This window comes from Rhineura floridana, chromosome 14 (genome assembly GCF_030035675.1).
Source record: "Rhineura floridana isolate rRhiFlo1 chromosome 14, rRhiFlo1.hap2, whole genome shotgun sequence".
Classification (NCBI taxonomy): Eukaryota; Metazoa; Chordata; class Lepidosauria; order Squamata; family Rhineuridae; genus Rhineura; species Rhineura floridana.
Genome location: NC_084493.1, coordinates 38,141,622 through 38,169,521, shown reverse-complemented (window position 1 = coordinate 38,169,521; position 27,900 = coordinate 38,141,622). Strand labels below are relative to the sequence as shown.

The 27,900-nt window shown below is 46.8% G+C and overlaps 1 protein-coding gene across 4 annotated transcripts in view; it reads right to left on the bottom strand.

Moving 5' to 3' along the window:
* ALDH1A2 (aldehyde dehydrogenase 1 family member A2) overlaps positions 1-27,900 on the bottom strand; it is a 94,764-nt gene that overhangs the window by 45,377 nt on the left and 21,487 nt on the right. The window contains exons 1-6 of one of the 4 annotated variants that reach the window (XM_061595174.1): positions 20,783-21,379; positions 16,352-16,425; positions 15,301-15,744; positions 13,054-13,158; positions 11,383-11,523; positions 5,338-5,467 (exon numbers count right to left, since the gene is read on the bottom strand). In XM_061595174.1, the coding sequence (XP_061451158.1) occupies positions 5,338-5,467; positions 11,383-11,523; positions 13,054-13,158; positions 15,301-15,315 (391 nt within the window). In that variant the 5' untranslated portion in view covers positions 15,316-15,744; positions 16,352-16,425; positions 20,783-21,379. Of the gene's footprint in view, positions 1-5,337; positions 5,468-11,382; positions 11,524-13,053; positions 13,159-15,300; positions 15,745-16,351; positions 16,426-20,782; positions 21,380-27,900 lie in introns of those variants that run through there. The other 3 variants (XM_061595173.1, XM_061595172.1, XM_061595171.1) reach the window with 3 other exon arrangements.

The window sequence follows — 27,900 nt, the reverse complement described above, 5'->3', positions numbered from 1 at the left end:
TATAATCCCATTACTTTTTAATTGAACTTTTCATTAGGGCTAAAATGTTTTTCTGGCTATAATTTTTCTAATGAAAGAGAGATAATGTTGGTATGATGGTGTTATAGTGCTAAGCACCCCTTAGAACTATAGAACTATAGTATTTTGGCAACAGGATTAATGATGGTGATGGAAAGGTTTTTAAAAAACTCATCCCCGCCCCCCCCCCGACCAAATTAACATTATTGCATTATGGTGTAATGCTATACCTATCCTCAATTTTTTTTGGAAAAATTACAGTTGCAAAAGCATTTTTAAAAATTGATTTTAAAAAGTCCTCAAATTGTGCCCCTCCCACAAAGGTTATAATTAATATAAAAGCAGCCCTGGACTCCCACTGGGAGGAAAAGCGGGATATAAATCTAATAATTAATAAATAAATAAATAAATAAACAAACAAACAAACAATGTGTGTTACTTTCCCCTGTACAACTCTGGCCATGTCAAAACCCCGCCTTGGAAAAAGATGGCAGAGTGTCGCTCAAGGCATCTGTGCGTCTGAGAAAAGTGGGACTTTCTGTGGTTTGAGGGCCGTTTCAGATGACCTGTTCATTGAACATTCATCCTGATTTGTTTTCACGAAATCGGTGGGGAGGTTCTGTGACACTGGCATGTATTCTGATTTGTTTGGAAGAAGGTTATACAACACTGCATCAAGCAATTGTTTTCTCTCACATTCTCCAGTGCATTTCCCACATTGCTTTTTTTACCACACAAAGTTCGGGGGGGAGGAGGGGGGAATAGGCTTGTTGCACAAAAGAGCCTAATCTACTTGAATTATGCAACCTAAATTTGCCAGCATATGACTGAATCCTGAGGGGGGGAAACACATGAGGGTGAGGGCAGCATGTGGATGCCCTGTAAAGAGTGGCCGAAGAAAGCCCAGCATTCTCACAACGCCACTCTAAATACGCAGTGTGGACGCACCAGACTGGGCACTGAACCAAAAGAAGCAATCCATATTACAGGGCAGTGTTATTTGCTTGGTCGGTGGCTTTTCTCACCATGAACAGCTGGTCTAGCACAGTGGGAGGAGAGCCTGGCTGGGAATCCAGAGTCTGTGAGTTCAAATCCCCGCTCGTGTCTCCTGGATGTCAAGGGCCAGCTAAAGATCATCCCACAGTGAGTGGCTCAGGGGTTATGTGCCCTGCCACCTGTGCAGCCGTGGGCAAGCTGCAGAGTCCCAAGGAGCCCAGTTGCCCCCCAGCTGGCAGTTGTGGACAAGGCAGGGGCTGGCTTGTGCAGCTGTGGCAAGCTGAGCAGGCCCAAGCCAGCTAGGGAGGACTAGCCTCAGAGGAAGGCAATGGTAAACCCCCTCTTACCATGAGGATCTTATTCATAGGGCCGCCATAAGTCGGGATCGACTTGAAGGCTGTCCATTTTTTCCATTTTTTCTCACCATGCAATGGCCTCTACTAGTTAGTGTAGGCTGCCCGCTATTGGGTTGTGGTTTTGTTGTTGCTGTAGTTGTTGGTTTTAGGCAGCCTGTTAACAAGCCCACCATTCCATTGTGGTTTCGGAAGGTTTGGCTCAGGGGCAAGTCAGGGCCACACACTGGTTCTTATCATTGCTGCCCTCTTCACGCCTGGGGAGCAGAGGCCCAAACGAAGTCAGGAGAGCACAAATTAATTTGATCAGATACAAACAGCGAGAGGCTTCTTTTGCACACAGATTTCCAAAACCACAGCCAGACTCTGAGAGAGCAGCCATTTTTCAGCACCCTCCAGCATTCAGCACTTGCAATTACGGTGGAATTTTACAGACCTGTTTATTAGATTTCCCTTTTGGTATGCAGAGGCTAGAGATTAAAGCCGGAGAGTCACATCCCTAAGTTGCCTGCCTGCCCAACACCTGCTGTAAAACTAGCATTTGTGATACCAGAAAAACGAAGTTTGACAGAAACAACCCACTTTGCCTAAACATTGATCTTTCCGGAGCTAGGGGCCGCCTGTGCTCAGAAACTGAGCAGGCAAGATTGAAAGTTTTACTGTTTCCATATAAACCTTCGAAAAGCCACAGCAATGAAAACGATCCTATTTTAACATGGTGTAGAAAAGAATCAATAACATTTGTGGTTCTTGTTTGGATTCTCTTTGGCATTTTTAGAGAGGGCTTTCACATGTACTCAATGAAAGAAGGTTGCAGCCAGGATGGATTAACCATGACCCTAAGTAAGCCACAGAAAACGGTTCTAGCTGAAAGAATCAGAACTGAAACAGGGTGTCCCTAGGCAAGGAGTGTCCATTTTGCTCCCTTAAAATTCCCTTTGATAGAAAGCATCAGAACAGACAAAGCAGCCTACTCTCAAGTAAGGCCATTGGTTCCTCTAGCTCAGGATTGTCTACCAGGCAGCTTTCCAAGGGTTCAGACCGCCCTACCTGGAGATGCTGAGGACTGGACCCAAGATCTTCTGCAGGCGTGTGCTCTCCCTCCCACTGGCCTTCCCTAAAGCAAAGCCCGAGCCAGGGATCAGCTCAAGAATCTTTCTTGACATGTGAAAAAAAAGAACAAGGAAGATATGCTTTCTGAGCACACCTAGAGTGCCCCACTCACAACTAGCCTACCAAGGGAGATTTGGGAGACTGGCCTTTCAGGGAGCCATTTCTTTCCCTCGCAGGATCTTTCTGTTTAGACAAATGCCCACAACTGCTCCCCCGCTGCAGACAGGAAACAGTGGCTGAAGCCCTGCTCCTGTGCCTTTAGCAGCAGCCAGCCTGACACAAAGGGAAACAGAGCAGATGAACCTTTTCCCAGCATGGAGATTACGGGCTCATTCACACGGGAGCTGAACTTTGCAATAAAGACGCAGCTTTTGCCATCACAATAGATTTGCAAGGTTCACACGTCCTACCTTCCAATCCGCTGTTTTCCATTCACACTAATTGGCGTTCCTCTGGAAAGGTTTGGTATAGCTGTTTACTTGTGGCTCCACCCCCAAATTTACATGTTTACTCCCTCCGGAGTATCCATATTGCTAATGAAGGGGAGGTTTTTTTTGTCAGTTTCATTGTTTCTTGTCAATTGCATGCTGAAACTGGGAGAGCCAGGAGGTGCAATTGACACTAAAAACTTTTTTCTCAGTTTCATTTCCTCCTGATATATTTATAGTAACCCCTCCATTTTTTATTACGTACATACAAAATGCAATTTCTATAGGGGGAGACATGTGTTTGTGCACATCCCTTCTGTCACATTGACGGTAGAAATGGAGTGTATCGTTAAATAACATGGAAATCGAGCACATTGCTGGTTTCAAGAAGCGAGGGAAGGAACTTAAGGGGGGGAAGAGGGGGGAAGGAAGGCTAGAGCAACCGGAAGTGGCTGGTTAAGCCGCCGGAAGCAAAATGGAATTCATGGAGACTTTAGTGGGCAGAAAAAGGGGAGTAGTTGAAAGTGATGATCCACCCGCCCAGCAAAAAACATTGGAGCAAAGCACCTACATGCAGGAACGCAGCGAAGCGGAGATGGTTCTTCCTTCACTTTTCGCATTTTCAGCGGATTGGTTTAATATGAATTTAAAGGGGAAAGGAGCATCGTACCTTTGCCTTGCCTGCATCTTGCTGCACAGTAACCTCCCGAGATGAAGCAAATTGCCGCATGGATTGGGGCCATCATGTGGCATGTTTCCCATCCTCTGCCAGCCAGCAGGCAGCCAATGACATGTTTTCTGGGTGGGGAAAACTCACAATGGAATCTGTGGGGCAGCAAATACTTCCAAAAAGGGCACATATTGAATACCACCAAGGAGGCAACGCCTCGGGGAGAGCTGTGAATCCAAACAGGAGAAGCTGTGCTCATGTCGAAGCTGACCTGATGCCCTGGTTAGGTGGCCAATTTCTCAGGCACTTTGCACATGCTCAGTGAGAATTCCATCTTATTTCATGCATCTCAAAGCTACGGCTCTTCATTCAAATGGGAGAGGGATGTTAGTAATTGCCTGACAACACACAACACAGGTTGGGTCGGGAATGTCCAGCTATGACCACGGCAACCATCTGGACATTGATCTCTTCTGTGCCTGGTTTCTCCTTTACGGGAGTCATTCATGGGGGGCTTATCTTCTGTAGTCACCTACAGTGACTTTATTTGTACTTCTATTCGAGACTAAGCCGCCGGCCTTCTAAATTCATTCGCTCTTGCTCTCCCCCCCCCCAGCCCCCTCTAAATCAACTAAATTAGCTGCTGGAGTAACTAAGAAAGGCCCCGTGTCATGTTTCATGCTGGCCTTTGTTGTCCTTACTTTTGTGTGCAATATTAGACTATTACTCAGTGCGGCTGAGGGGAGGACATTTGGTGAGACAACAGAAACCTCCGAAAGCTGTAAGTCCCCCCAAAAGAACCAGCGCTTCTGTGAAACAAACTCCCCTTGATCCATGGCAGCAAAGCAGCCAGGCACTGAATCGGCCACATTCCATCAACAGCATGGAAACTCTGGAATCGAGTCCACTGGAGAGACTGAAGCGAAAGGCGGCTGGCTGGTCTTCTGGCTGCTGCTTGAGCCGGCAATAAACGAGACTCCCATTCCCTCCCTTTACTTGGGCGCTTTGGGCAACTATGTTCTGCGAGAGATGTCAAGTGAAGCAACTGCTCCGTCAGACCTTTTCAGTCCCTTTCACAGCCACTGACCCGGGGGAGGGGGTCTAGAACACAGCTGAGAGGCCCGAGGGACACCAGACATTCACAGATCCACACACACACAATAGGGGAGATTCTTTTGCACGTTTTTGGATGCCATCCAATTGCAATCAATTGCAGGCAGCAACTGATGCTCAGGTCTCTGGCTGTGTGGCAAAGTTTCTGCAACACAACTGAGTAGAGCTGCTCTTTGGCTTTTGTCCTCCTAAAAAGAGATGTGGCATCCAAGATCATGGAATGGGGGGGCGGGGAAGCAGACTGCCTTCTCGCAACAAGCAGGACATGTGGTCATTTCCTGCTCTTGCACCCTGCAACTGGCATTCTGAGGCATGCTGATATAACAGCAACTGGCATTCCGAGGCACACTGTTTCCAAACATGGAAGCCATCAAGTCCGAGGTCTGTTTACCCCTGCATCCTGCTTCCTGCAGTGCCAGCCCAGATGCCTCATGAAAGCCCACAAGAAGGGCTTGCAGTGGGAGGCAGCAACATCTCTCTCAGAGCAACAGATGTCACACACTGTCTGTGAACATGAGGCTCCCTAAATCTGCCATCATAGTTCATAGCTATAGAGATGCCCTCGGGCTCTTTGTGAGACAAATAAAACACCAGGAGAGTCATGCCTCAGTAGGCAGGGGCTCCTGCTTCAAAGGGACTGACTTACCCACAGGAATGGTCGCCCCATGAATTTTGTCTGCCCAGCCGGCATAATACCGCAATGTCTTGATGACGCCCTGAAGGTCAACGTAGAAGGCCTGTAGGAAGGGCTTCCCACTGTTCAGCGACTCCATGGTCTGGAGGACAAAGCAGACAGAAGGAAGCAACAATCACAACCATTTCCTGTTTAAAGGCAGGGCAGCACAAAATGGCTGTTAACAATAAAAAAATGCTGCCTTTTTTGGATCTCGGCACATGAGCCAAGTGGCTGGATTCTGACCCATCAAGGCCCAAACAAGTTGCCAGAGATCACAAAGGACAGATCAAAGAAGAGTGCATTCTTGAGCCATGCCTGATGATGGTAACAGGGAGGGTGCAGAGCCACTCTCCACAGCAGCAGAACGTCCTCTGGAGACTCACCAAAGTGCCTCTGAAAGCTGAGGCTGGTCCAGCTGCATGCAAAGGCTGATGCAGCAACATTTTTAGAAGTGTCAATGAACAGCATGTGATCTGAAGGGCACCCCCCCAAATCCCTTGTGACGTCTCAACTGGGACCCCAGCACCCTCTGAGGCACTGGCAATCAGACTGGGGGGGGGACACAGCTACACAGAAGACAGAAACGTCTGCATATCTTCTGGAATAAATGGGTGCCTCAATGGCGCTTGCCAAGGTTCAGTGCTATAGCTGGAAGTGGAGCCCAGAAAGAAACTCCTTCCCCACAGGAGTAATCGCAAGGCGGCTCATGTGGGAGAACTTCCCAGAAGACTGTGTGTGCCCCATACACCCACATTTCTCCCCCATCCAAGTGGAGACAGGAGCCAACATCTGCTCCTTGAGAGATGTGCCTCCCCTTCCCTACAAGGCATGGCCACCTTTGCCACTGTGCTCAGGTCAGCCACGCACACCTGAGGTTCCTTAATCAGGGCCAAGATGAAAATCCCAATCCTCCTGTCTGTAGGCCCTGCTATATTAATGAGAACGCTGACCGGAAGCTGGCCAGAACCCTCTCTGAAGAAGCAGCATCCAGAAAGAGGAGCCAGCAGTGGCAAGCTTTGAGCTCCTCTTAACAGCCTCTGTGGTCCCGCCCCCAAATAGAGACCAAAATGCTGTCCTGACTCATTATTGTGTGCACCCCCCAAAGAGCAGCAGTAAAGAGCATAATACTGTATTTTCATTTGTATTTGTAATATTGTATTTCCATTTTCATTTTCACATTGTATTTTCATAGAAAGTTGTCATTGTTGCTTTTTAATAATGTTATTACCTTGTTATTTAATTTTTATAAATTGTACTGTTTTTATTCATATGTATTTCTATATTTGTGTCGATTTTTTGTAAGCCACTTTGAGGGCCTTCTGGCCAAAAGGCGGGATAGAAATAAATAATAATAACAACAACAATACCCTGTCTATTACGATCACTGTGACTGCAATCCTAAACTCCATTGAGCTCAGTGGTGCCTGCTTCTGACTTTTGATTCAATTTAAAAAACACATTGAGTTTTAATCAAAGATCTTCAGCCAGATGAAATAAAAGCTTAGCTTTTAATTAGAAAGGCAAACAATCTTGCAAAGAAGTGTTGCATTTAAATTGCTTGCATGAAGTAGGAATCACATTAAAGAAAAGGAAAGAAGTATTCAGCCTCGGCTTGATTATTTTCCTTATCCTCTGATTTCCCTCTAACTTGTTCCAAAAAAACTGAAAGCCTCCTTATCACTTCATTGATTTGCCCAAGCAAGGAGGGGTCCGTCAATTGCCCTGGCACTCTGGCAGATGATGTCATCGTTCCTGCTCTTTTAACAAGTCCAGAGCTGCTCTCCCGTGTTCCCCCTCTGCTACACCACTGCACATGAGAGATCTGGAAAAAGCCTCTAAGGAATCTTGCCATGGCTGCCAAGACTCCTGCTGAGGCAAGAGATATCTACAGTGTACAGCCTGTTTATATTTACTGCCATCAAATTATCCTGCTCTTTGCTAGCAAGGCTCTGAGCCCTAGCGAAACAAGCCACGGGCCCTTCATTAAGGGGATACTCCCATTAAAAAAAAAAAACCTTGAAGATCCTCTTATGCAGCCCCATAAAATTTCCACCAAGATCACTTAAATCACTCTTAAGAGCGATTATCTACCCACCATAGCTCCAAGCAGGGGAAATGCTTCCGTGAAAGCAGATCTAACGCACAAATGTATGTGAGCCATAAATCCCATTGATATACAGAAGGGCAAGAGCCATATTTTTCCCTGCCTCCTCATCCTGCAAGTGAGGCCAATGGCATTGCAGGTGGTGGACTCCGTTCAATAAAGAATTTGGCTCAGGAACCGCAAATCCAGCGACAGGCAGAGAGCTGACTTGATTTGCTGAGCCTTTCCCTTCTCCCTGTGGCGATTTTACAGCATACGCTGGTGGTAAGATGATTTAAGTGTTGACAAAGCTGGAATTAAGATGTTTGCCGGCTTAGTTCAAAGCACTTGACATGTGGAAAATAACATTAAGTATGCCACCGTGTCAGGGCCAACCACATGTGCTCTTCCGCATCGTGCCTGAACTCTGCAGTTCAGCATTCCGTTTGGCATACAGGAGGGGAGAAATGAAGTGCCTTTAAACAGGTTCACCCATTATTATTTTAGCAAGGGTGGTCAGCAACCTCTAGCCTTCGATCTACGTGCAACCCACTGAGCACCCAATCCACCCAAGACATCTCTCATGAACTCCCCAGTGAAGTGAGGGGGAAATGAGCGCATGAATGTGCACGCACTGACCATTCGTCTTTATGCTGGAGCCTGAACATATACAGTTCCAGCTGGGTCATTAGTCCCAGCTTCTGTAGTTTCCAGTTTGTCTCTGGCACACCTTTCTCCCCACAGAGCTAGAGTGGGAGAAGCTATACATCTGCAAGAAGGTCTGCATATCAATGCCCTGTGTCTGCAGTGCTACCCTTGGAGACTGTACAGAAGCTTTTGCTAATGCAGAATACAGTCGCCTGCATCTGCAAAGGAGATGGTGTGCTGAAAGGACTTCGTGTCAGAACTCCTGCCCCTCTAGCGGCCATCTGAGTGCACGCCATTGGAGCTGCTTTGACATATATAGCCTAAACTTAAGAGCTGACCCCAGCCGTGAGGGAGGGCTTTTCTCCCAACTGGAGATCAACATCTGGGTGGCAGAGAGAGAGAGAGTCAAAATAGCTGATCCGCAAGCTTGGATCTACCTTGACCTCCCTCCGCCCAAACTAGGGATGGATGGATCTGACCATTTCCGTCCTCTCCGTGTCTCATTTTTCCAATCGTAAATTCAGTGCTCCACATTTCTGTAGCAATCTGTGATTCTTTTTTCAATTCTCCTGAAAATCCTCCAGCATTCTAGTGCAAATTTCTCCTAATAAACACCTTTTTGTAGGCAGTCTTGACTAATGTACACATTTTTGCAAGCTATTTCTCATCATATAATGCATTTGATCTATTTTCACTCATACATTCATTCTCATGCACACTTTCCCCTAACATATACTTTTTTGCAAACGTTCGGTTGGTGAACTACATTGCAAAAATTCAAAAAAGTGCAAATTTCAAAGGATGGCTGTGTTTCAGTTCTCATATTGTTTCAGAAAGTGTGAATTTGATAAATCCGGCTTGAAATGTGAACTGAACCAAAATTCTCGCCCATCCCTAGCCCAGACACAGAGCAAGGTCCCTCTGTGAAGGGAGAAGTTAAGCAAGCAAGGGGTCCATTTAAGCCAGTCTTGGCCAGCCTGTTGCCTTTCAGATGTTTTGAACTTCATCTCCCATCAGCCCCAGCCAGCACAACTGGGGCTGAAGGGAACACAGTCCTGCAGGCTAGGGCTGATCGGAACTGCAGTCCAAAACATCTGAAGGGTACCAGGCTGGTCCAACACTTGCATTTTGTCTACATGGGTATGATTTTAATGCTTCAGTTTTTCAATCTCTTGTTCCCTGCAACCTGCACTTGGGATCAATGCAGAGTAGACAAACAATCTCTTTGACATCCATGTGTCTTTTCAGGAAGTTCATAGCATCTCCTGCGTGTTGCCGAGGATCCGGGGGCATGTGCCACTCAGTTCCTGAACTTGCAGCTCCCCCTGGGTGCTAAAGCCTCAGAGCCAGTCACCACACCAGGGATGTCCATGTCTGTCACCACAGGAACATGGGGAGCTGCCTTACATCAAAGGCAAACCAGAGGTAAGCAACATGGTGCCCTCCAAATGTTGCTGAAGTCCAGCTCACATCAGTCCCAGCAGGCATGGTCATCGGTCAGAGATGATGGGAGCTGTCGTCTCACAACAGCTGGAGGGCACCGGATTGGCTACTTCTGGTCTATACTGACTGGTGGGTGCTTTCCCAGGTTTCAGACAGGAGTCTTTCCCCAGCCCTACCTGAAGCTGAACCTGAGACCTTCCGCACACAAAGCAGATGCTTGAATACGGAGCTATGGTGGCCCTTCCTGGCTGGCTGTCAGCTTCTTCTCTGGTTTCACTACTCAAGTGGCGTGAGGCAAGTGGTTGCCAAGGAGAAGGCCTTTTTAGGAGTGGGCACCTCAGCTGCAGAGAGTCTCCCCAGAGACACTCGCCTGGCACTTTCTTGATGCTCTTTTCAGTGCTAGGTGGAGACCTTTTCATTCACTCAAAAACTGTTTTTAATCTGGGCTGTAAATTATGTTATGCTGCCTCTATGCAAGGAAGGGTTTCCCCCCGTCTTTTATTGTTGGTTTTTAATTATTATCGCACATTGTGTGTTTAATATTTTGTCGTTAGCCACCCAGGAAATGTTTTCAAATGGGTGGCTATACAAATGTAATCCGTAATAATGATGATGGTAAATCTACTCCTTCACAAGCTCCATCAACAGCCCCTAATTGCCTTTTCTTATCTTCCCTTTTAGGATTCCACTTGCAAAAGCACAAAATGGAAATGGACATGGACTGCCTTCAAGTCGATTCCGACTTATGGCGACCCTATGAACAGGGCTTTCATGGTAAGCGGTATTCAGAGGTGGTTTACCATTGCCTCCCTCTGAGGCTGAGAGGCAGTGACTGAAGGTCACCAGTGAGCTTCATGGCTGTGTGAGGATTCCAACCCTGGTCTCCCAGGCCGTAGTCCAACACCTTAACCACTACAGCGCACTGGCTCTCACACACAACTCACCCAAATAAATACAGCAGGTGAGTGATCTTGTCGATTGTATCATGTGGTTTTTTTGTATGTACTTTTTGTTTAAAAGATATTTGTTTCATTTTGTTACTTAAAATGTGGACTTTTATTATTGCTCATAGCAGTACTAGCATTGTTTGGTTTTGAAAGTGGGATTTGTAGTCTATTTCTTATCTTGATTCTTGCATTAATTCCTTTTCATTGGGATTTGTAAACCGCTTGGAGATTTCTGTTGAACTACAAAGCAGTATATAAATTAAGCAAATGAAATGAATGAATGAAATATTCCAAAGCTAGACAGGAAGCAAACCAGCCTTTCAGGGGTATGCATGGCAATTAACTTCCCAGGGCAGCAGTTTGCTTCACCCACAGCCAAGATACATACTGAAGAACGACCCCTTTAATGGTGGCCAGGAGACCTCTAGGACCTCTAGGCACTATCACCCCATCAAGAACTGAGAGGACACCCCAGGCCACAACTGCTTTTTCCCATATGGAAGTTTATGCAGATGAAATCAACTAATGCAGCCTTTGCCAATCTGGCACCCTCCAGATATTTGAGCTGTAATCTCCATCAGCTCCAGCCAGCATGGCAATATGATCCTGGGGCTGATGGGAGCTTCAGTCCAAAACACCGGCAGGGCTCCAGGCTGAGCATGGCTGAACGAATACATCAACTAAAATCATACTAATTTTTTAAAAATTTGTTGACAGCCCTAACAGAAAGGGTTTTTTAGCACACACATACACAAATATCAAACAAGGCTACTCACATACCATATCTGGGTGATCAAACAGCATTTTTGAAGGGTCTCCTTCAGCTAGCAATCCCTATCTATGAAAAAAGACCACCCCCACCCACAGCCCTGCCAGTTCCACTGCAAAACTTACAGCAAGGAGAGCTCTGTCTCTTTCGACCAGATCTGCCAGTTTGTCCAAGAGGCGTCCTCTTTCTGAGGCATCCAGTCTTCTCCACACAGAGCCCAGCGAGAAGGCAAGGCGAGCGGCTCTCACGGCTTTGTCTGTATCAGGCTGTCAAGTGGGGCAGGGGGGGGAAACCTCAGTGAGGAAAATGTATAAGCACTGGCAGGGGACATCACGTCACCATCAGGAACAACCCTTGTTGGGGAAAAACGAAGTCAGTGAGGGAGGAGGGAGGGATGGAGGAATGATTACATGTGGGATCACCTTTGGAAAATCCGGGGGAGTGAAAGAGAGAGAGGTTTAGGATCCTCTTCCACCACCTACTTAGTTAATTAGTTTAGCTTATCAAATGTCTTAAAGGCTTTTTTTTTGGTCAAAAAGACTCAAGTCATCTTACAGCATATTAAAATATACAAAATGTAAAACAAGACACCAGCCGGAAGTTGTAGTCCAAAACATCTGAAGAGCACCAGGCTGGAGAAAGCTGACTTGGGAGATCGCTGACTGACCGCTCAAGGAGGATGCTACTCAGTGCCCTGAGGCCACATAGCCAGAGGGGGCTCTTTCCCAGAGGGGGGCAAATGCTTTCTGCAGCAGAGTTGGGCAGACTCAGAATGGGAGAGAAGCCCCTCCAAATCTCAGAGCGCTGCCCCCCCCACTCCTCTCCATATCAAGGAGCCATTCTTGTGCAGGAGACCTTCCCAGTGGGTTGCGTCCAGGGCTCCATCCCAGGAGCCAGAGAGGCCAGGCATTTGTGGGGGCAAAGTTCAGAGGCAGCAGAAGAGCAATTCTCTGTTGGCAGGTACCGGGGACAGCGGCCCTGATTGCCCCCAATGTGGGGAGGGGTGTTGTCTGGAGTGTGTGCCACCGGGCCCTGTCCAGCCCTAGAGCCTCCTCAGCTAATCTCCACTAGGGATTGGAAGATTTCTCCATCTCTCATTTTTCCAATCTTAAATTCAGTTCTCCACATTTCTGTAGCAATTTGCAATTAAAAAAAAAGTTAGCATTTTAGTATGGTTTTCTCCTAATAAAAACACCTTTGTATGCTGTTCTGACTAATGTACACATTTTTGCAAGCAATTCCTCCTTATAATGATTTTTTGTGTTTATTTTCACAAATATATGGAGTTTTATGCACATTTCCCACTAATATATGTATTTTTCTAAACCTTGGTTGGAGAACTGCATTGCAAAACTGGGAAAAGTGTGAATGTTGAAGGATGGCTGGGTGTGATAAATCCTGCTTTAAATGTGACCTGAGTCTGATTTCTCCTCCTCTCCTATCTAGGGCCGACTCCGCCAACTGAAAAGTCGTAGGATAAATGGTTCTGCTTCATCACACAGGAAGCTGCGTTATAGTGAGCCAGGCCCTTGATCCCTCGAGGCCGAGATTGCCTTCCATGACTGGCTGTGGTTCACCTGGGCAGAGAAGGGGCCTGAGCCTTCTAACCAGAGATGCCAGGGACTGAGTTCGGCACCTCTGGGACACAAGTGTCTACTGGGCTGCTGCCAAGCTAGTTCACCTCCTCCCTCCCCCTGCCCCAATGTAGGGGATGAAAATGAAGCTGGTTATTTGCCTGCGTCCCAGAGGCAGAACAGGCCAGATGCCAAGGGGGATGAATTCCAAGGACACATTACCTTCTCGGCCTCTTGTACCTCGCAGATCTGCTCTCCTGTTGCAGGATTGGACACAGGGAACAGTTTCCCACTCTCTGAGTTTTGCCACTCGTTGTTGATAAAAATCTGAATGAGGGGGGAAAAGGATATTTTAAAAAGAGAGAGAGAGAGAGAGAGAGACAAAGGGCTCACCTACACGGTGGTTTACTGTGTGTTTGGTGCTACTCACATCTCCTTTAATTCACATTATTCACATGAAGTTGCTGGGAAACAGAAGCTATTACACAGCTTCCCCCGTCAACTAACCCAATCTGCTGATAGTATGAAAAGTTTAGAACAATACGGCTCCACTCTGCTCCACAGATCTTTGAAGAGGGTTTGCTTCGATGAGTTTTAGTAAGGTAATCGTCACTTTCAGCTCTTCCCCTTTCTCCGCCCCCTAACTCCCCCGTGAGTTCCATTTTGTTTCCAGTGGTTTATCCAGCAACTTCCAACTGCTCTGTCCTCCCCCTTTCACCGTTTGCTGCAGCCCTCCCTTCTTTCCTCCCTTCCTCCCCAAGTAAACTTCCTTCACTCTTTTTAACTAGCAATGGGAATTGCCATGGGATTTTATCATTCTTTCTCATATTCTCAATCTTTGTGGAGAGAATTTTGAAGTAACATCTCTCCACGCCTGGTTTCCAATTCCCCCCCCTAAAAAATCTAAAGCAGATTTTTAAAAAAAAAATCATCTCAAAAACATCAATATCAATATTTTCTCAATATCAACACCGATATTGATATTTTATTTAAAATATCAATATTACATTGATTTGTTTTTCCAGTGGGGAAAAATTAACTCAGAAAAAGCAAGGGGCAGCGGAGAAAGGGGGTAGATGACCCCACTTCTTTTCATCCACCAAACTTCAGGAAGCGGGGGGGGGCAGGAGGGAGTGAAAATACTCCGCAGGTCAAAAATATTTGCACATGCCCAGTAACTGAGCAACCAGAGGGAATACAAATATAAAATTAGAGGGTGGAGCCAGAAGGAAACAGTGACACTAATTGTTCCCAGAGGAACACCTACTTGTGTGATTGGAAAACAACAGATTTGAAGCTACCATTGAGCACAAAGTGTGGACCTTGCAAATCTATTATGATGGTAAAAACAGTGCATTTGCTACAAAGAAATGCTCCCATGCGGATAAGCCCATAGATGATATCTTAAAGCTGTGTGTGCCTCCTCATTTGCTTTGATCACTTTTGCTCAGCCTTTGCCAATCGGGCACCTTTCAGATATTTTGAACAACAACACATTTGGCTGGGGCTGATGGAGCCAAAATGTCTGGAAAGCATCAGCCCTGGGCTCCTGCTGGGAGGAAGGGCGGGATATAATCAAATAATAAACAAACAAATAAATAAAATCAGGTTAGCAAAGGATGTCCTTGCTGACTGACAGGTGATCTCAAGGGCAGGGCCTTCTTGATGGTGGCACCCAACCCAGAAGGCCCTCCCGAGGGAGATCTGCTCAGTTACCTTGCCACTTCCTTTCCACAGCCAAGCTCAAACACTGGTATTCAGAAAGCAGCTTCCACCAAACAACAGAGCTGTTTTTCACTTGCAGCTGCTAAGATGGTGATACTGTCCTCACAAACTTTGTTGTTAAGTGTCTTAGCAAAAGGCACTTCTTATCTTTGGAAAATGGCTCTTTGTAATCAATTGTATTTAACAATGTGAAAATGCAGTAAGATTTATAAAATGTTTAGCACTTTTATCCATTGCTTCAGGCACACTAGTACGGCAGAGTAGGTTTAGAAATAAATAAGGATGGAATCCAAAGCATAATTACTAGGAAGTAAATCACCATCACATTTAACTTAACGGGGCATTACTTCTAAATAAATGTGCTTTGAATTCTGCTACAAATGATAAGAGTGCCAACTTCTCCATCAGTTTTTTTTTTAAGTATAATATATTCCCTGGAGCTTCAGAATGAGTGGAATACAAAATTTCTATCTATCTTTTTGATTTGGGATAAGGAGAGAGAGAGATTTGCCACACTCTCCATGGACATGCTTTGCAGTGAGCCACCCCCAAGTGGCAGCCCATCAGCTCCTGAAAATCAACATGAAAGCCTCAATCCATCTGTCACTCCACATCAACAGTCCTTCTGCAACAGAAAGGGGATTTAAAGCCTTCAGTGCTGCACAACTATCCAGAATGAAGGCAAATCCGCACGGAGCTCAGGCATCTCAAAGCATAAACCTTTTTGTCATGGGAATCACCCACATAATGTGAAATCATCTCCAACTTTGCTCTTCTTCCAGGAAAGAGGAAGTTGATTGAGGTGGAAACGCCCTGTGTGGGATTAAGGGTAGCCTTGATCCAAGGTGCAGGGCAGGCTCAAAACGTTTCAGTGCCCAAGGCGGAAAATCCAGATGGGCATATCTCCCTGCCCCCCATTACAAATGCACTAATTAATCCAAGTCACAATCTAGCGGGATGCTTTCTGGTGCAGGCCTGGCCAAGGTGCCATTCATCGCAGTGATCTTGTGTAAGGGAACATGCTGCTGGATTATGCCCTGCATGGGTCAGATCTGTCTGCCTCTCAGTTTGCTGCACCATCAAACGAAATTCCTCAACGTTGTTCGAGTAGAAAAAAAATGCTTTCCCAGGATTGCCAGGAGAATGATACCACCATCTGAGTGTCCAGTTCAAATCAAACTTCCCAGGCTATAACAAAACAAGACAGCAAAGGCTCAACCTTTCAGGATGGGAGCAAACGAGACATTAAAAACAACAACAACCAACAACAACAATTGGCAGCCTTCCCCAACCTGGTGTCCTCCAGATGTGGCTGGACTACAACTCCCATCATTCCCAGCCAGCACAGCCGTACCATACTGAGGCTGAACACAGCCATGCTAGCTGGGACTAGTGAGAGTTGTAATCCACCAGCATCTGGAGGGCGCCAGGTTGAGGAGGGCTGGAGAAGGGACTCTTTCCACACATTCAAGCCCCATGGAAAGGGACAGGAGCCACACTGTCCTCTGTCTGGTTATGAAGCCCATCCGCCACCTTGGGGTTAGGCCCTGAGCCCAAAGCTACAAGTCTTGCACTGGCAAGCTGAGCGCGAAACAGCAGACAATGCTAAGCATAGGCCGACCCCCGAGGGTATAATTTTTCTTGCAGAACTAGTCAGTGCCCCCTCCCCCTCCCCCCAATCTGGATTGGGATTCTGGCCTTGGGACCCCTGCCACTGTCATCTCAATCCAGAATCGCCCTCACACATGTACTTTGCGGGGGGGGGGGGCTCCTGTTTGCTCCAGTGCGAGCTTACCCCATCCATGTAAATTGCAGGTGCAAGGAGGGGGCTTCAGGTTCCAAACCAGGTTGCTCCTTCCCACACTATTCCTGCAAGAAAAATGGTGCACTCCAGGGTAAACCGCATGATGAATGTGAACTGTACTTTGACCTGAAGGGATGTTCAGCCACCATTCCTTCATCCAGCTCTGGCCAAGGGAAGAAGTGCAGCCATGGAGTGACCACACTGCCCATGGAGTCCTCCCTGCGCCAACAGAAGCATCCAGGTCTAAGCAACAAAGAGATGTGGGCCTTTCCTTTGTTCAAGCCTCAGCAGCACACAGAGCCAGTCGAAGGCATGTTGTGGCCTGAGATGAAGACCAAGATGGAACACTCTCTCTCTCCCTCTCTCTCTCCGTGGGCAAGACCCACTTGGACTGCCTACTGAATCGTAATTCAAAACTGGTGATTGGGCAACATCCCCCGCTGAATGTGGGGGCAGCAGGCTAGCTTAGGAGATTCAGGAAGAATGATGGAAGGCTGCTGCCATTCCTGGCCACCTGCTGCCCGACACAGATGCCTCACTCTGCCTAACTGACCCTGACCGCATAGGAGCTGAGTCTAACACCTGATCCTTTTGTTTACAAACCCTGTGGCAATGAGTTCCACTGATGCCATTTTGGAGGATGCTGTTGAAATGCCACCCATCACTGCCTGGGTCTGTACTGGCCTGGCTACAGAGCCACTTTACAGTTGGCAATACTGCAGAACAGCCCTGCAGTAGCAGCAAGCATCAGCCTGGCACAGGGTGCAGGGAAAAGGAGGCTAGAGGAATTGCTCCTGTGGATGGTTAACATTCATTTCTTCCTGTTCCCCTTTCTATAAACAAAGGATGGTTGAGGCAAGCTCATTACTGTAAACTGAGCGCCTTTAAATTGGCAGTAAAACTGGAGTATTTACTCTCCTGCCCATATAAAGTACCTCATCCAAACTCTTGGAAGGGTTTCAGATCTTGAAATCCAGCAGCTGGCGGCTTCACAAGCACAACCTTATGTTTAAATAACTCACTTTTTGAAAGTTTTAGGCATTCGGTGTCAGGTAGTACCATTGCACAGACATACCTCCCCACCATTTACATTTAGACAGTAAATCTGAGTTTGCCAGGGCTTCTTAAATACCTTGTCCAGTTCTAGTGATTGTTGATTAAATGTCTACAGCCTGTACATTTGATCTGACTTTCATTATGGCCAGTTCGTAAAAACGCCACGGGCCCCGGACAAGCGATGACACATTGCACGAACAAGGAGTCCCTGCAAAGCCTCAAATTGGGTTTTCGTTCCACACTTTTATTTTCTTCTTATTTATAGTGACCATTGTAGTGAGCAACGTTAAATCAAGGGGAATATTTGACAGCAAATGTTGCTATCAGCAGATTATATATAACTCATCCCAAGGACCAGATGAAAAAGGGATAACCCCAGGAAAAGAAGGGCTGGCTTCCATGTAAATCATGCTACAAATTGGACAACACCCAGAGAGGGTATTGTTCAACCTCAATTGTGAAGGCGATTCAACATTTACTATTCCCCTGGAATCAATGTTAATTAAGGCTGACTGCAGCCATAAATCAGCCACTGGGTTTTACAACTTAATTCTGCTTTAAGCATATATATATATATATAATCTGATTAACCATACCAGTTTCCTGAGAGCTGCTGAGGTCATTTGTTTTGGATTGAACCCCAGAGTTGCACTTCAAGGTTTGAAAAAAGGGGGAGGGAATTCCGTGTAGTGTCATGTCTTTGCGATGTGGCGCTGTGAGCAAAGGAATTTAGCTTGGGGGGGGGGCACAGTCAATGAAACGATGCCAGACTGGAATAGGGGTGGGATACAGAGAAACCCTTGATATATTTTAGAAGGAACACTGAGAGCACATAAACATTTGTTGCTGTTGCCTCACAGCTACGAATGCAACTGCAGCCTAGAGCTGAGCTCACACAGTATCTCTCTCCGGGCATCTGGATTACAGGGTCTCATCTGGGCCTTGAAGAGGGAGCCAGGACTGGCATCCCCCCCCCAACACTGTTTTGACGGCTGTTTCATAGTCATTACATTAAAATGCTGAAATGCTGGAAGCTATTCAAGCCTTTAGGGAAAGTGAGGATAAATATCTAGATAAGTCACACGAATTGTCAAGCTGCTAGACTAGCACCATGAAATATGTCTCAGGACCCCTTGCAAAATTCCCTAGGATGCTGGAGTAGAGCTCCTCACGGTCCCCGAGAGGCAGCCCAGCCACACCCTCTGGGGCACAAGGGGGCACCCCCCCTCATGTCCTCTCATGGGCTTCCACTGGGGAGTCTGTTTGCCACTGTGGGAAACAGGCCATGGGACTAGGTATGCCTTTGGCCCGCGTCTGCAGGGCTCTCCTTCTGGGTCCCATCTTGCCCTCGGTGGAGAGGTGCTCTTGATCACTTTGCCCAGTGAGGGGACACTTGGCTGGCAGCACCCCTGGCTTGTAGGCTGCTGACAACTTTTCTCTCAGGGAGCAAAAGGTGGCCAGAAAGAGCCATTGGTGCCGCCACTCATCCCAACAGAGTCTCTCCTGAATGGGTTTTAGTTGCACTTCAAAAGTCTGCAAAGACTTTCTGGGCCCAGTCCAGTGGCCACGGGGGGAGGGGGAACCAAAGAAATTCGTAGCTCACAACGCTTTCTCCCTGCCGTGGCTCTGTTTCTTACCAAAATGACTGCCATCTCCTGCAGGCAGTCTGAGTCCTCCCCCGTGGTGCACCAGATGGGCAAGGTCCATCTTGGAACTGGGCAAGGGGCTTCCAACCTGTCCTGTGCACCTGCGGACCATGCTCTGCCTTGCCTGCTCCACCTTCTGGTGTGCGCTTCCCCTCGCCACTCCAGGTCACAGTCACCCTGGGCTTTAGACAACCCCACTGGCTCCCCAAACCACAAGCACAAGGGAAAGGGCCCCACTACCTCAGTCTGGTGAAGGCAGCCTGTGCCCTGGAGCAGGCATGGAGCCCCACACCACAGAGTCATCTACCCTGCAAGGGGATGAAGCCCCCCTCTCAGCTCCAACCTGTAGGCAGTGCTGCCACAACCCCACTTGTAAGCTCTATCTAGTGGACTGCAGAGGCAACCACAGCTTTCAGGCTCTTAGCCTGGGAACCGGGAAATGTCCAGCCGACTCCCTCCAGTCGCTGCTGGAAGGAAGACGCAGCTCATCCTTTCTCGATTCTCTGTTTGCCCAAACCTTGGAGTGCTGCTGGTGAAAGATGATAAGCTGTAGGGTGATCTAAAACAACTGGCCAGCCTCCAATATATATATAAAAAAAGAGGAGTCTACATTAAGAATGAGTAAGGAAATGGGACACAGATAAGCAGAGCGCAAGACAAAAGAAAACACAAACTTAGCATCTAGCTGGCCTAACACTGGAGCGAGCCACAAGGTTCACCTGACCTGCCTGGATATGCCTGGTTCTGATGAAAACAAGGTTGCGGGGGGGGGTGGCTGGGGAAGCCCCACCAATGGGGAGAGGAGCTGGGACAGCCCAGGGCAGGCCACAGACACAGGAACCCTTTGGAGACCGGTACTTGCGCCCAGAGAGGAAACGAGGGTGTGCCTCGGAAAAATCTCCTCTTGGGTTCCTATCACACAGGTGATTTAACTGGAGAGAAAACATGCCCATGTATGGAGGGCAGGGAGGGACCTTTTTGAGCAATCTTTCTTTGAGGAGTCTTTCAGCAATGGCACCTTGGGTCTAAGGGCAGTTGTGGAGAAACAGGCAGGGTTTGTTCAGGCCATTGTTGTGACTCCTGGTAGCCACTCAGATCAGTAAACAAGCCTATAATGGAAGATTTTATAGGGATGAGGAACCTTGTATCACCTGACCACTGCTGGTCTATTGCTGTTAAGAAGTGTCCTTACTGGTCAGTCTGGCCTGTTGTGGCTTCCTCTTTTGTTCACAGTGAACCAGACAGAATCTTCACCTGGCGTCCCTAAGGGCTCATTCCAGACTTGGCACTCCCAAAACAGTCTGTGACCCAACAGCTTGCTTTGGTTGCAGCCATGCAAGTATGACCTGAAGGCAGGTGAGACCACCACCTTTAAGCAGGTCTGGTCTGGTCCATGCCTCGATGGGTGACTGACCACTTCTAGGATGCATATGCATGCCCCCGGGTTCTATGACAGAAGAAAGGCAGGGTATAAATGTAAAAAAATATAAATCAATGTAAATAAACAAATGAATAAACAGCATTGTCTAAGCAAGAGCACGTGCAGAAATCCCTCTCTGCACCCAGCTCTGTCCATCTCCCACTCTGCAACCCTTGCTGATGACACCCAAATCTCCCCTTGCCTCGTACTATGAACCCAAATTGATTAATCTGGAGTAACAGTCTTGTGAACACTTGCTGAGTGGCGCTGAATACAAAATTGAAAATGACCGTGTCTCACCCATTTCTTAGCGAGAAGTAAAGTGAAGTTCATCCAGGTTTAAGGAGGGAGGAAATCCACCACGCCCAGGAAGAACTGCCTCCACACTGTGCTTTCTTTCCTTTACAGCTAAAAAAATCAAGTAACACCCTCACCCCCCAAAAAAATTCTGGGGGGCACTTAATCTAACATTCCCTGTACCATTCTAATCAGAAACTAACTGGTGTCAGGGTTTAAGTACAAATTTCTTCTAACGTCCACCCTGTGGCCAAGTCCAGTTAGGACAAAAGAATCTTTAACAAAAATACACAGCAACCAAGAGCCAAGACATCCACTGAGTCTCTTCTTTCTACCACCTCCTTTTAAACTCTACTATTAAAACCAACCAAATCACAATCGTCACTGGCAAATGAATCAACACGGATGGCAAGCAACATAACGTTTCCTTTCCTTTCTTGCAATATGTCCTGAAACAACGTGTGAGTGAAAATGTTTCGTTCTTTCAATATTGATTTGTGATGATGTCATCAGGCACCTTCGGTGACCTCCCTGGAGCCGCAGTGAGCGCTTCAGCCAGTGGACAGAAACGAAGTTGGAGCCCTCGGGTCCTCCACGGTGGAATTATTTTCCCATGGATTTAATAAACCACGTTCTTGTAGTTTTGCAATTCCAGAATGTTTTCTCTCCCTACAGGAAGAGGATTTTAACATCCACATAATAACAGTTTCCCATAGGAGAAAAGAATGTTTTTGGATGAATCGGAATTTCCTAGCTCCGCTGATTTAGTAGCTGGTTATAATTTCAATCCCATCAAAGTGATCCTTTTTTCATATGAGGCTCATTCCTCTGAGAGCTTTCAAGGCCAAAGTTATGAAGTGGGGGGGGGGCATTGATCGCCAAAGAGGCTTAGGGGAAGAAATCGCAGCTGTTTGGCCCCAAGCAGCCATCTCGTGGCTGGAGGAACTAAGTACATAATGGCACTTTTTCGGGACAATTTTGGAGGCACGCAAAAAACCCAGCAGCCCCCACTTCCCTTGGTAAATATTTCATAACACTGCAGATACTGGGCAACACCTGTGCCTCTGGAAATTTCATATCCTTCATTTCCTCTCTGTCTGGAAACTTTTCAGCGCTCCAGTGCTGAGCATGGAAAAGGGAAGGCTTCTCCGATCCAAGGTGTGGTGCTGCGTGGTGGTGGTGAAGATGATGCACCTTGATTCCTCAGGGCTCACAGGCTTCCCGCCACATGGCTGTCCTGATGTGACACAAACCCAAATCTTCCCCACATGGAATGACGCATGTTGTCAACAGCTGGCTGTGGAATCTTTCCAAATGAAAACTTTGGCGTCCCAGAAGTTTGAAAGAGTTTGGCTTCAGGGAGTCGCCAGCGGACATTTGTCCTTCTGCAAAGGGGCCAGCACAGATTTTGGCTGAGGTGAACGAGTATCGCCCTGCCTCTGCCGCCCACCTCCACACTCCGTCCCCACTCTCAGACCTAGCGTGGGGGCCAACCATAGCCCACTGGCAGAGCACACATTTCACACAGAAAGTTTCAGGCTCGTCCAGAGAAGTTGGAGAGGGGGCCTGAAAGGTTTGTTCTCTGCTGCTGCCCAGAGGGCAGGCCTAGATCTAAAGGAGGGGAGACCTTGGGTGAGCATCAGGAGAGAGAAAGGTCTTGAGGAGGGTAACTGCGGTTTGACCATGGAACCAGTTGTCTGTCGGGAGGAGAGTCTCCCTCACTGGGAGGCCTCCAGGCAGAAGCTGGGTAGCCACCCACTGCGGAGGCACTCATTCTGGAGTTCCTGCAGCAGGCACACCCCTCCTCAAAAAGGCCTCCATGGGCCAATTTGTGGCATCTTTGATTAAAAGGCTCTCAGGAAGCTGCTTATGGGAAAAGCCTCCATGCCAGAGACCCTGGGAAGTCGCTGCCAGTTAGAGCATGCAATATTGGGCCAGGTAGGCTTTACACGTACCTGGTGCCCCCTACACACACCTGGCCCTCACTGGTCTTGAAGCCCAAGAATTCCTGTTCCATCTGACACTTCCTGCTCTCTCGCTCTCTCTCTGTCACACACACGCATGTTTATCTTAAAATTCCATTTGTACACTATCCTTCTTTTTTTTTTTTTCAATAGTTTTTATTCAGATTTTCATAAAACATACAAGACGAAATCATGAAACATTCAAAGACAAAAAACAAAATCAAAAATAGTTAAACAAAAAAAAAAAAAAACAAAAAAAAAAACAAAAAAAAAATTTTATTTGTACACTATCCTTCTTCATCTTCACAACAAACCTGTGAGGGTAGGCTGGGCAAAGGGCAGGGGGTGGGGAGAGAGTCACTAGTCCAAGGTCTCCCAGTCAGCTTCATAGCCAAGGAGGAATCTGGAGATTCCAGGTCTCCTAGCCGCTTGGCTGAACTGGCTCAGAGCAGCCTCTTGCTCTTTGAGATCCAGCACCATCTCCTGGAGCCGCTCCAATATCTCAGCTTGCACCTGAAACCTTCTGCGTGCAAAGCAGGTGCCTTGCCCCGAGCCTAAAAGCAAACAACCACAGCTGTACATTTTTGCTAACAAACACATGAATCTGCCTTATATGGGGTCCATCTAGTCCAAGACCGTCTGCTCTGGCTGGCAGCAGCTCTGATCTCCTGCCACCTCTTCCTTTGGAGATACTACGGCCTTGACCCAGGAACGAATGCATGTGAGCTTGGGCTCTGCAGCTGCGTGGAAGTGCCCTGACTCGACTCCAGCAGTGACCTGCCCACCAAATCAGTGTGATCAGCTAAAGAGTCCGACCACTGCCACGCTCCAGGTGCTGAGCCTGATACCAGAGATCAGGGGACAACTGAACCTGAGGCTGGCAGAGGAGCCCACTGAGCCCACGTCCGACTCCCACCGCACCAAGGTCCATAGAACTGAAGTCAGAATCCTCAGAGGCTCCTTCCTTGGGCCTGACCTGAGGAACGATGCCTCCTGCCCTATGTCAGCAGCCCAATGGACACAGAATGCTGGACTAGCATTAGTGGGGGTTTGAGTCTGGTTCAGAAGAAGGGGTTTTGTTTTGTTTTAAAAAGCAGTTGCTGAATTCTCACTGCACTTATGGAAAGTGCCTCACTTGAGAGCTGGGATCTTTATTCATGACATACTCTTGCAGAGTTCTCATTTGTTTCAATGGGGCTTGCATGAGAATTTCCTGGTGGATTGTGCCCCTTTGCAGTAGCACGGAGATGGATTGTGTAACTCTGTTATTTTAGGCAAAGACCTTCCTGTTAATCATCAGCTTTGGAAAATGCTGCCCTTTACTAGAGAACACTTTTTTGTTAAACATGATCTCTCTCAATATTTATTCCTGAAAAAGCAAAAAAAGAAAAAGAGGGGGGGGGACTCCTTTTGTTTAACTTGGAAGCCCTCTTCTAAGCACATATGAGAAACGGCTGGAATGTCAGTTTCATCCGCAGCGGCCCCTTTTGGCCTGATCGCTCTCCCTGGCATGATAAATCACTGGCCAAATCCTTTACCTTTGCCTGTTTGATCTCAGCTCAGCAAGACCCGGTTTTGATGTGAAGAACTCCAGATCTGTTAGGTCAGAGACAAATAGCAGAGCCCATGACCTGCAAAGTGCTGCTGTTCGATTAGGCCCAAGTGAACCGTCAGGAGTCCTTGGGACAGTTCATTCTGGCAAACGTCCCGCTAGCCTCCTTAACGTTCCCCAATCCTTCTGTTAGAACATTTCAAAGCCAACTCTACGGAGAGCCCCTACGTGATGCATCTCTTTGTGTCTGGTGGCTTTAAAACAAAGTTTTACAAACTCCATGGGAAGATCTCAGGAAGGATTAGTTGGTCTAAATGACTTTTAGCATTTCAGCGCCTACAGCAGAATACTTATCAACACTGAGCGTGGTGCTATAATGGAGTATTTTTAAAGTTAAGTTTGCACATGTGGTTTCAATTAGCCCCCCTCCCAAGATGTGCTCTCTCTCTCTCTCTCTCTCTCTCTCTCTCTCTCTTTTCATTGGCAAAAGCATCTTCCTGATGTTCACAAATTCATCTGTTACAGACTATAATTAGAGATGGACAAAAGCAGCAAAGACCTGGAGGGGCTCAGATTGAGGATCATTCATTGTTAGACCTTCCCTTCTAAATTAGCACAAGCATTCAACAGCTTAAATTAAATGGGAGAACATTAACAAGGAGTTCAGAAAAAGGACAGTTTTGGATCCATCAAGATTAGGTTACATCATATTAAATAACATTTACGTGCTGCCTTTTGCCACCTATTGACATCTTTGGTGAAAGGCATTAAGCAAACTCTTGGTGATGGCAGTAGAAGCTGGAAAAACCATCCCACCCCCCACCCCCACCCATTTTCCAGATCTTTCCAACTGCCTTGCCTGCCAAGGAAACAGAATGGGGGTGTTGGACCCTTTGTCCTAGATTGTCAAGTGATCTGCAGACCAATGAAGAATCATCCAAACGTTCTATTCCCCAGGAAAGTGAAGACATAACAGTCCTACTGGATCAGACCAAAGGTCCAGAACACCCAGCTTCCCATGGCAACCAACCAGGTGCCTCCAGGAAATTCAGTAACACAGCAGGAAGGAAACGCCCAGCAATTGGTACTCTGTGGTAGACTCCCTCTAAATACAGAGGTTTCATTCTTAGCTATCATCATGACTAACAGTCATTGGAAAAAACTCTCCTCCTTTGTGAATTTCTCTAATCTTAAAAGCCAAAGGCCATCCCTACACCTTGTGGCTGCGAGTTCCATAAGGCAGTTAACAGTTGTGTGAAGAAGCACTTCCTTCAGTTGGGCTTTTCTCTTTAGGGTCCATTGCCTGCCAGGTCACTGAGGTCCCTTGCAATAGTTTCCCAGTGAGGAGGTCCCTCTTGACGGACACAACCCTCCAGAAGTCCAGCTGTGCAACTGTGGTAGTGAGTGTTTTCCTTTGAAAGTACAGTAGGGCCCCGCTTTACAGCAATTCGCTAATACAGCGGTCTCAGTTAGACACAATTAGACTAAAGCCCCACTCATATGGCGCTTGTTCCACTTTTACGACGGTTTTCGGGCATCGCACGCCATTCTATTCAATGAGTTCCGCTTTACAGTGGGGATCCGGAACGTAACCCTCCGTACAGGAATTGAGGGTTGCTAAAGCAGAAGGCCCAGAGGCTCAACGATCTCCTCCCCCCTCCCGTGTTTGATACCCTGACAAACCTTGCTCCACTCTTCAGAATCCAACGGGATGGAAAGAGCTTGTCTATTTCCCCCCCTTCCATTTATATCCCACCTTTCTTCCATCATGGAATTTAAGGTGGTGCACTTGTGAGGTTCTCAGGTGGTCACCCATTCAGGCATTGACCAGACGCAGACCTCTTTAGCAAGGGGGTGGCCTCATGTGCCTTCAGACCACACCCTGGGTTAAAGGTCGCTTTCTGTGCTGAGCCAATAAAAACATTTACAGAATTCCAAAACAAGGTCAAACTGTCTATTCTATTGTGAGATTTGATTCTTTTTGGTAAATAGCTATGACTTATTTATTCCCCTATAAAGGCCAGTGTGAAAAACAAATTCCTATTTACCACTAAATTCGAAGGGAACAACAATGCTCAGGGTGTAGATTAAAAACACGTTTCATTTTTTGTCAAGCATATAATATTAAAAGGTGAACTCGCCCATCAGAAATTTCTGTCTTTAACCCAACACCACAAAAACAGGAAGGGTTTTCAAATTCCATCAATGAAATTACGGCTGGCCTGAAATTTCCTCCCCAGATTTCCAAAAATATTCTCCTCCCAAGAAAATGGGGTCTTCCTTGCATTTCGCTTTCTTTGGCTGAAATCATCAAGGCAGAGCTGGAAAAGTACAAGGAGCAGAAAAGGTCAAGCAAAATGTTCAAGGGGACAAACCGCCCTACAAGGAAGGTTACAATATTTAGGGCTTTTTAGTTTAGGGGGGAAACCAATGCATCAGGACATGATTGAGGTGTATAAAAAAATGTGATGTAGAGAAAGTGGACAGAGGAACGTTTCCCTCCCTCTCTTTTAATAGTAGATCTCAGAGGAGTCATCCAAATGAGCTAAATGTTGGAAGATCCAAGATAGACAAAAGACAGTACTCCTTCACATAGTGCATTGTTAGACTATGGAATTCACTGCCACACACTGTAGTGACAGCCATCAACTTGGAAGGCTTTAAAAAAGGTTTAGACAAAGTAATGGAAAGGCTGTCAATGGCCACTAGTAACAATGACTGCGTGCAACTTCCTGTATTGGAGGAGGTCTGCCTTGGAATAGCAGTTGCTAGGTAGCACAAGCAGGAACAACGCAACTACACTCAAGTCCCACTTGTGAGCTTCCCACTGTGGGAAATGTGACGCTGCACTAGACAGCCTTTGGGTCTGATCTAGCAGCCAGGCTCTTCTGAGTTTCCTAGATTTCTGTTGCAGCTTGAAAGCCAAAGTCAATCAATATAATTTATTTCAGTCATAGACCAGATACACATAAATACAAACAAGTAAAATATGTTGGCAACATACATCCAATCAGTTTTTACAAGGATTTGATCAATGCTTTCCTACAAGAAATAGAAGCCGCAATATATTTGGCGACTTTATACGCAACCTGGGGGGAGTAATCACCCAATAGGTAATCGACATAAAAGGATTCTGGTCTGCCAGGGAAGGAAACTAAAATAGGGGAAATTAGCTGTTGCCTTAAATCATGATAAAAAGGGCATCTCAATAAAACATGGACATTAGTTTCCGTTTCTTAATTGCCACAGGGGCAATTTCTTTCTCCGTATGGGACTTTGTTAAACTTGCCCTCCAAAACAGCAGAGGGGAGAGTATTCATTCTCACCAAAGTGAAGGCCCTTTGGTATTTTGGAAGAGTCAGATCGGCTAAATAGGGCATGGGAAGGAAACATCTAGGGTTATACCTATGTTTTCTTATCAGCAGCAAATGGTGTTGAAAATCTACGTCTTTAATGCGTTGGCAAATAGCCACATGGGCTGTGTCATAGCCCATTTTTAGAATTGACGGTACGGAAAAGCCCAACATAGTTATTTTATCTAAAATCAGCTTTTCCCACATTGATTTAAAATCATCAACTAAAATAAAAGGGGCAAGACCTTTTGG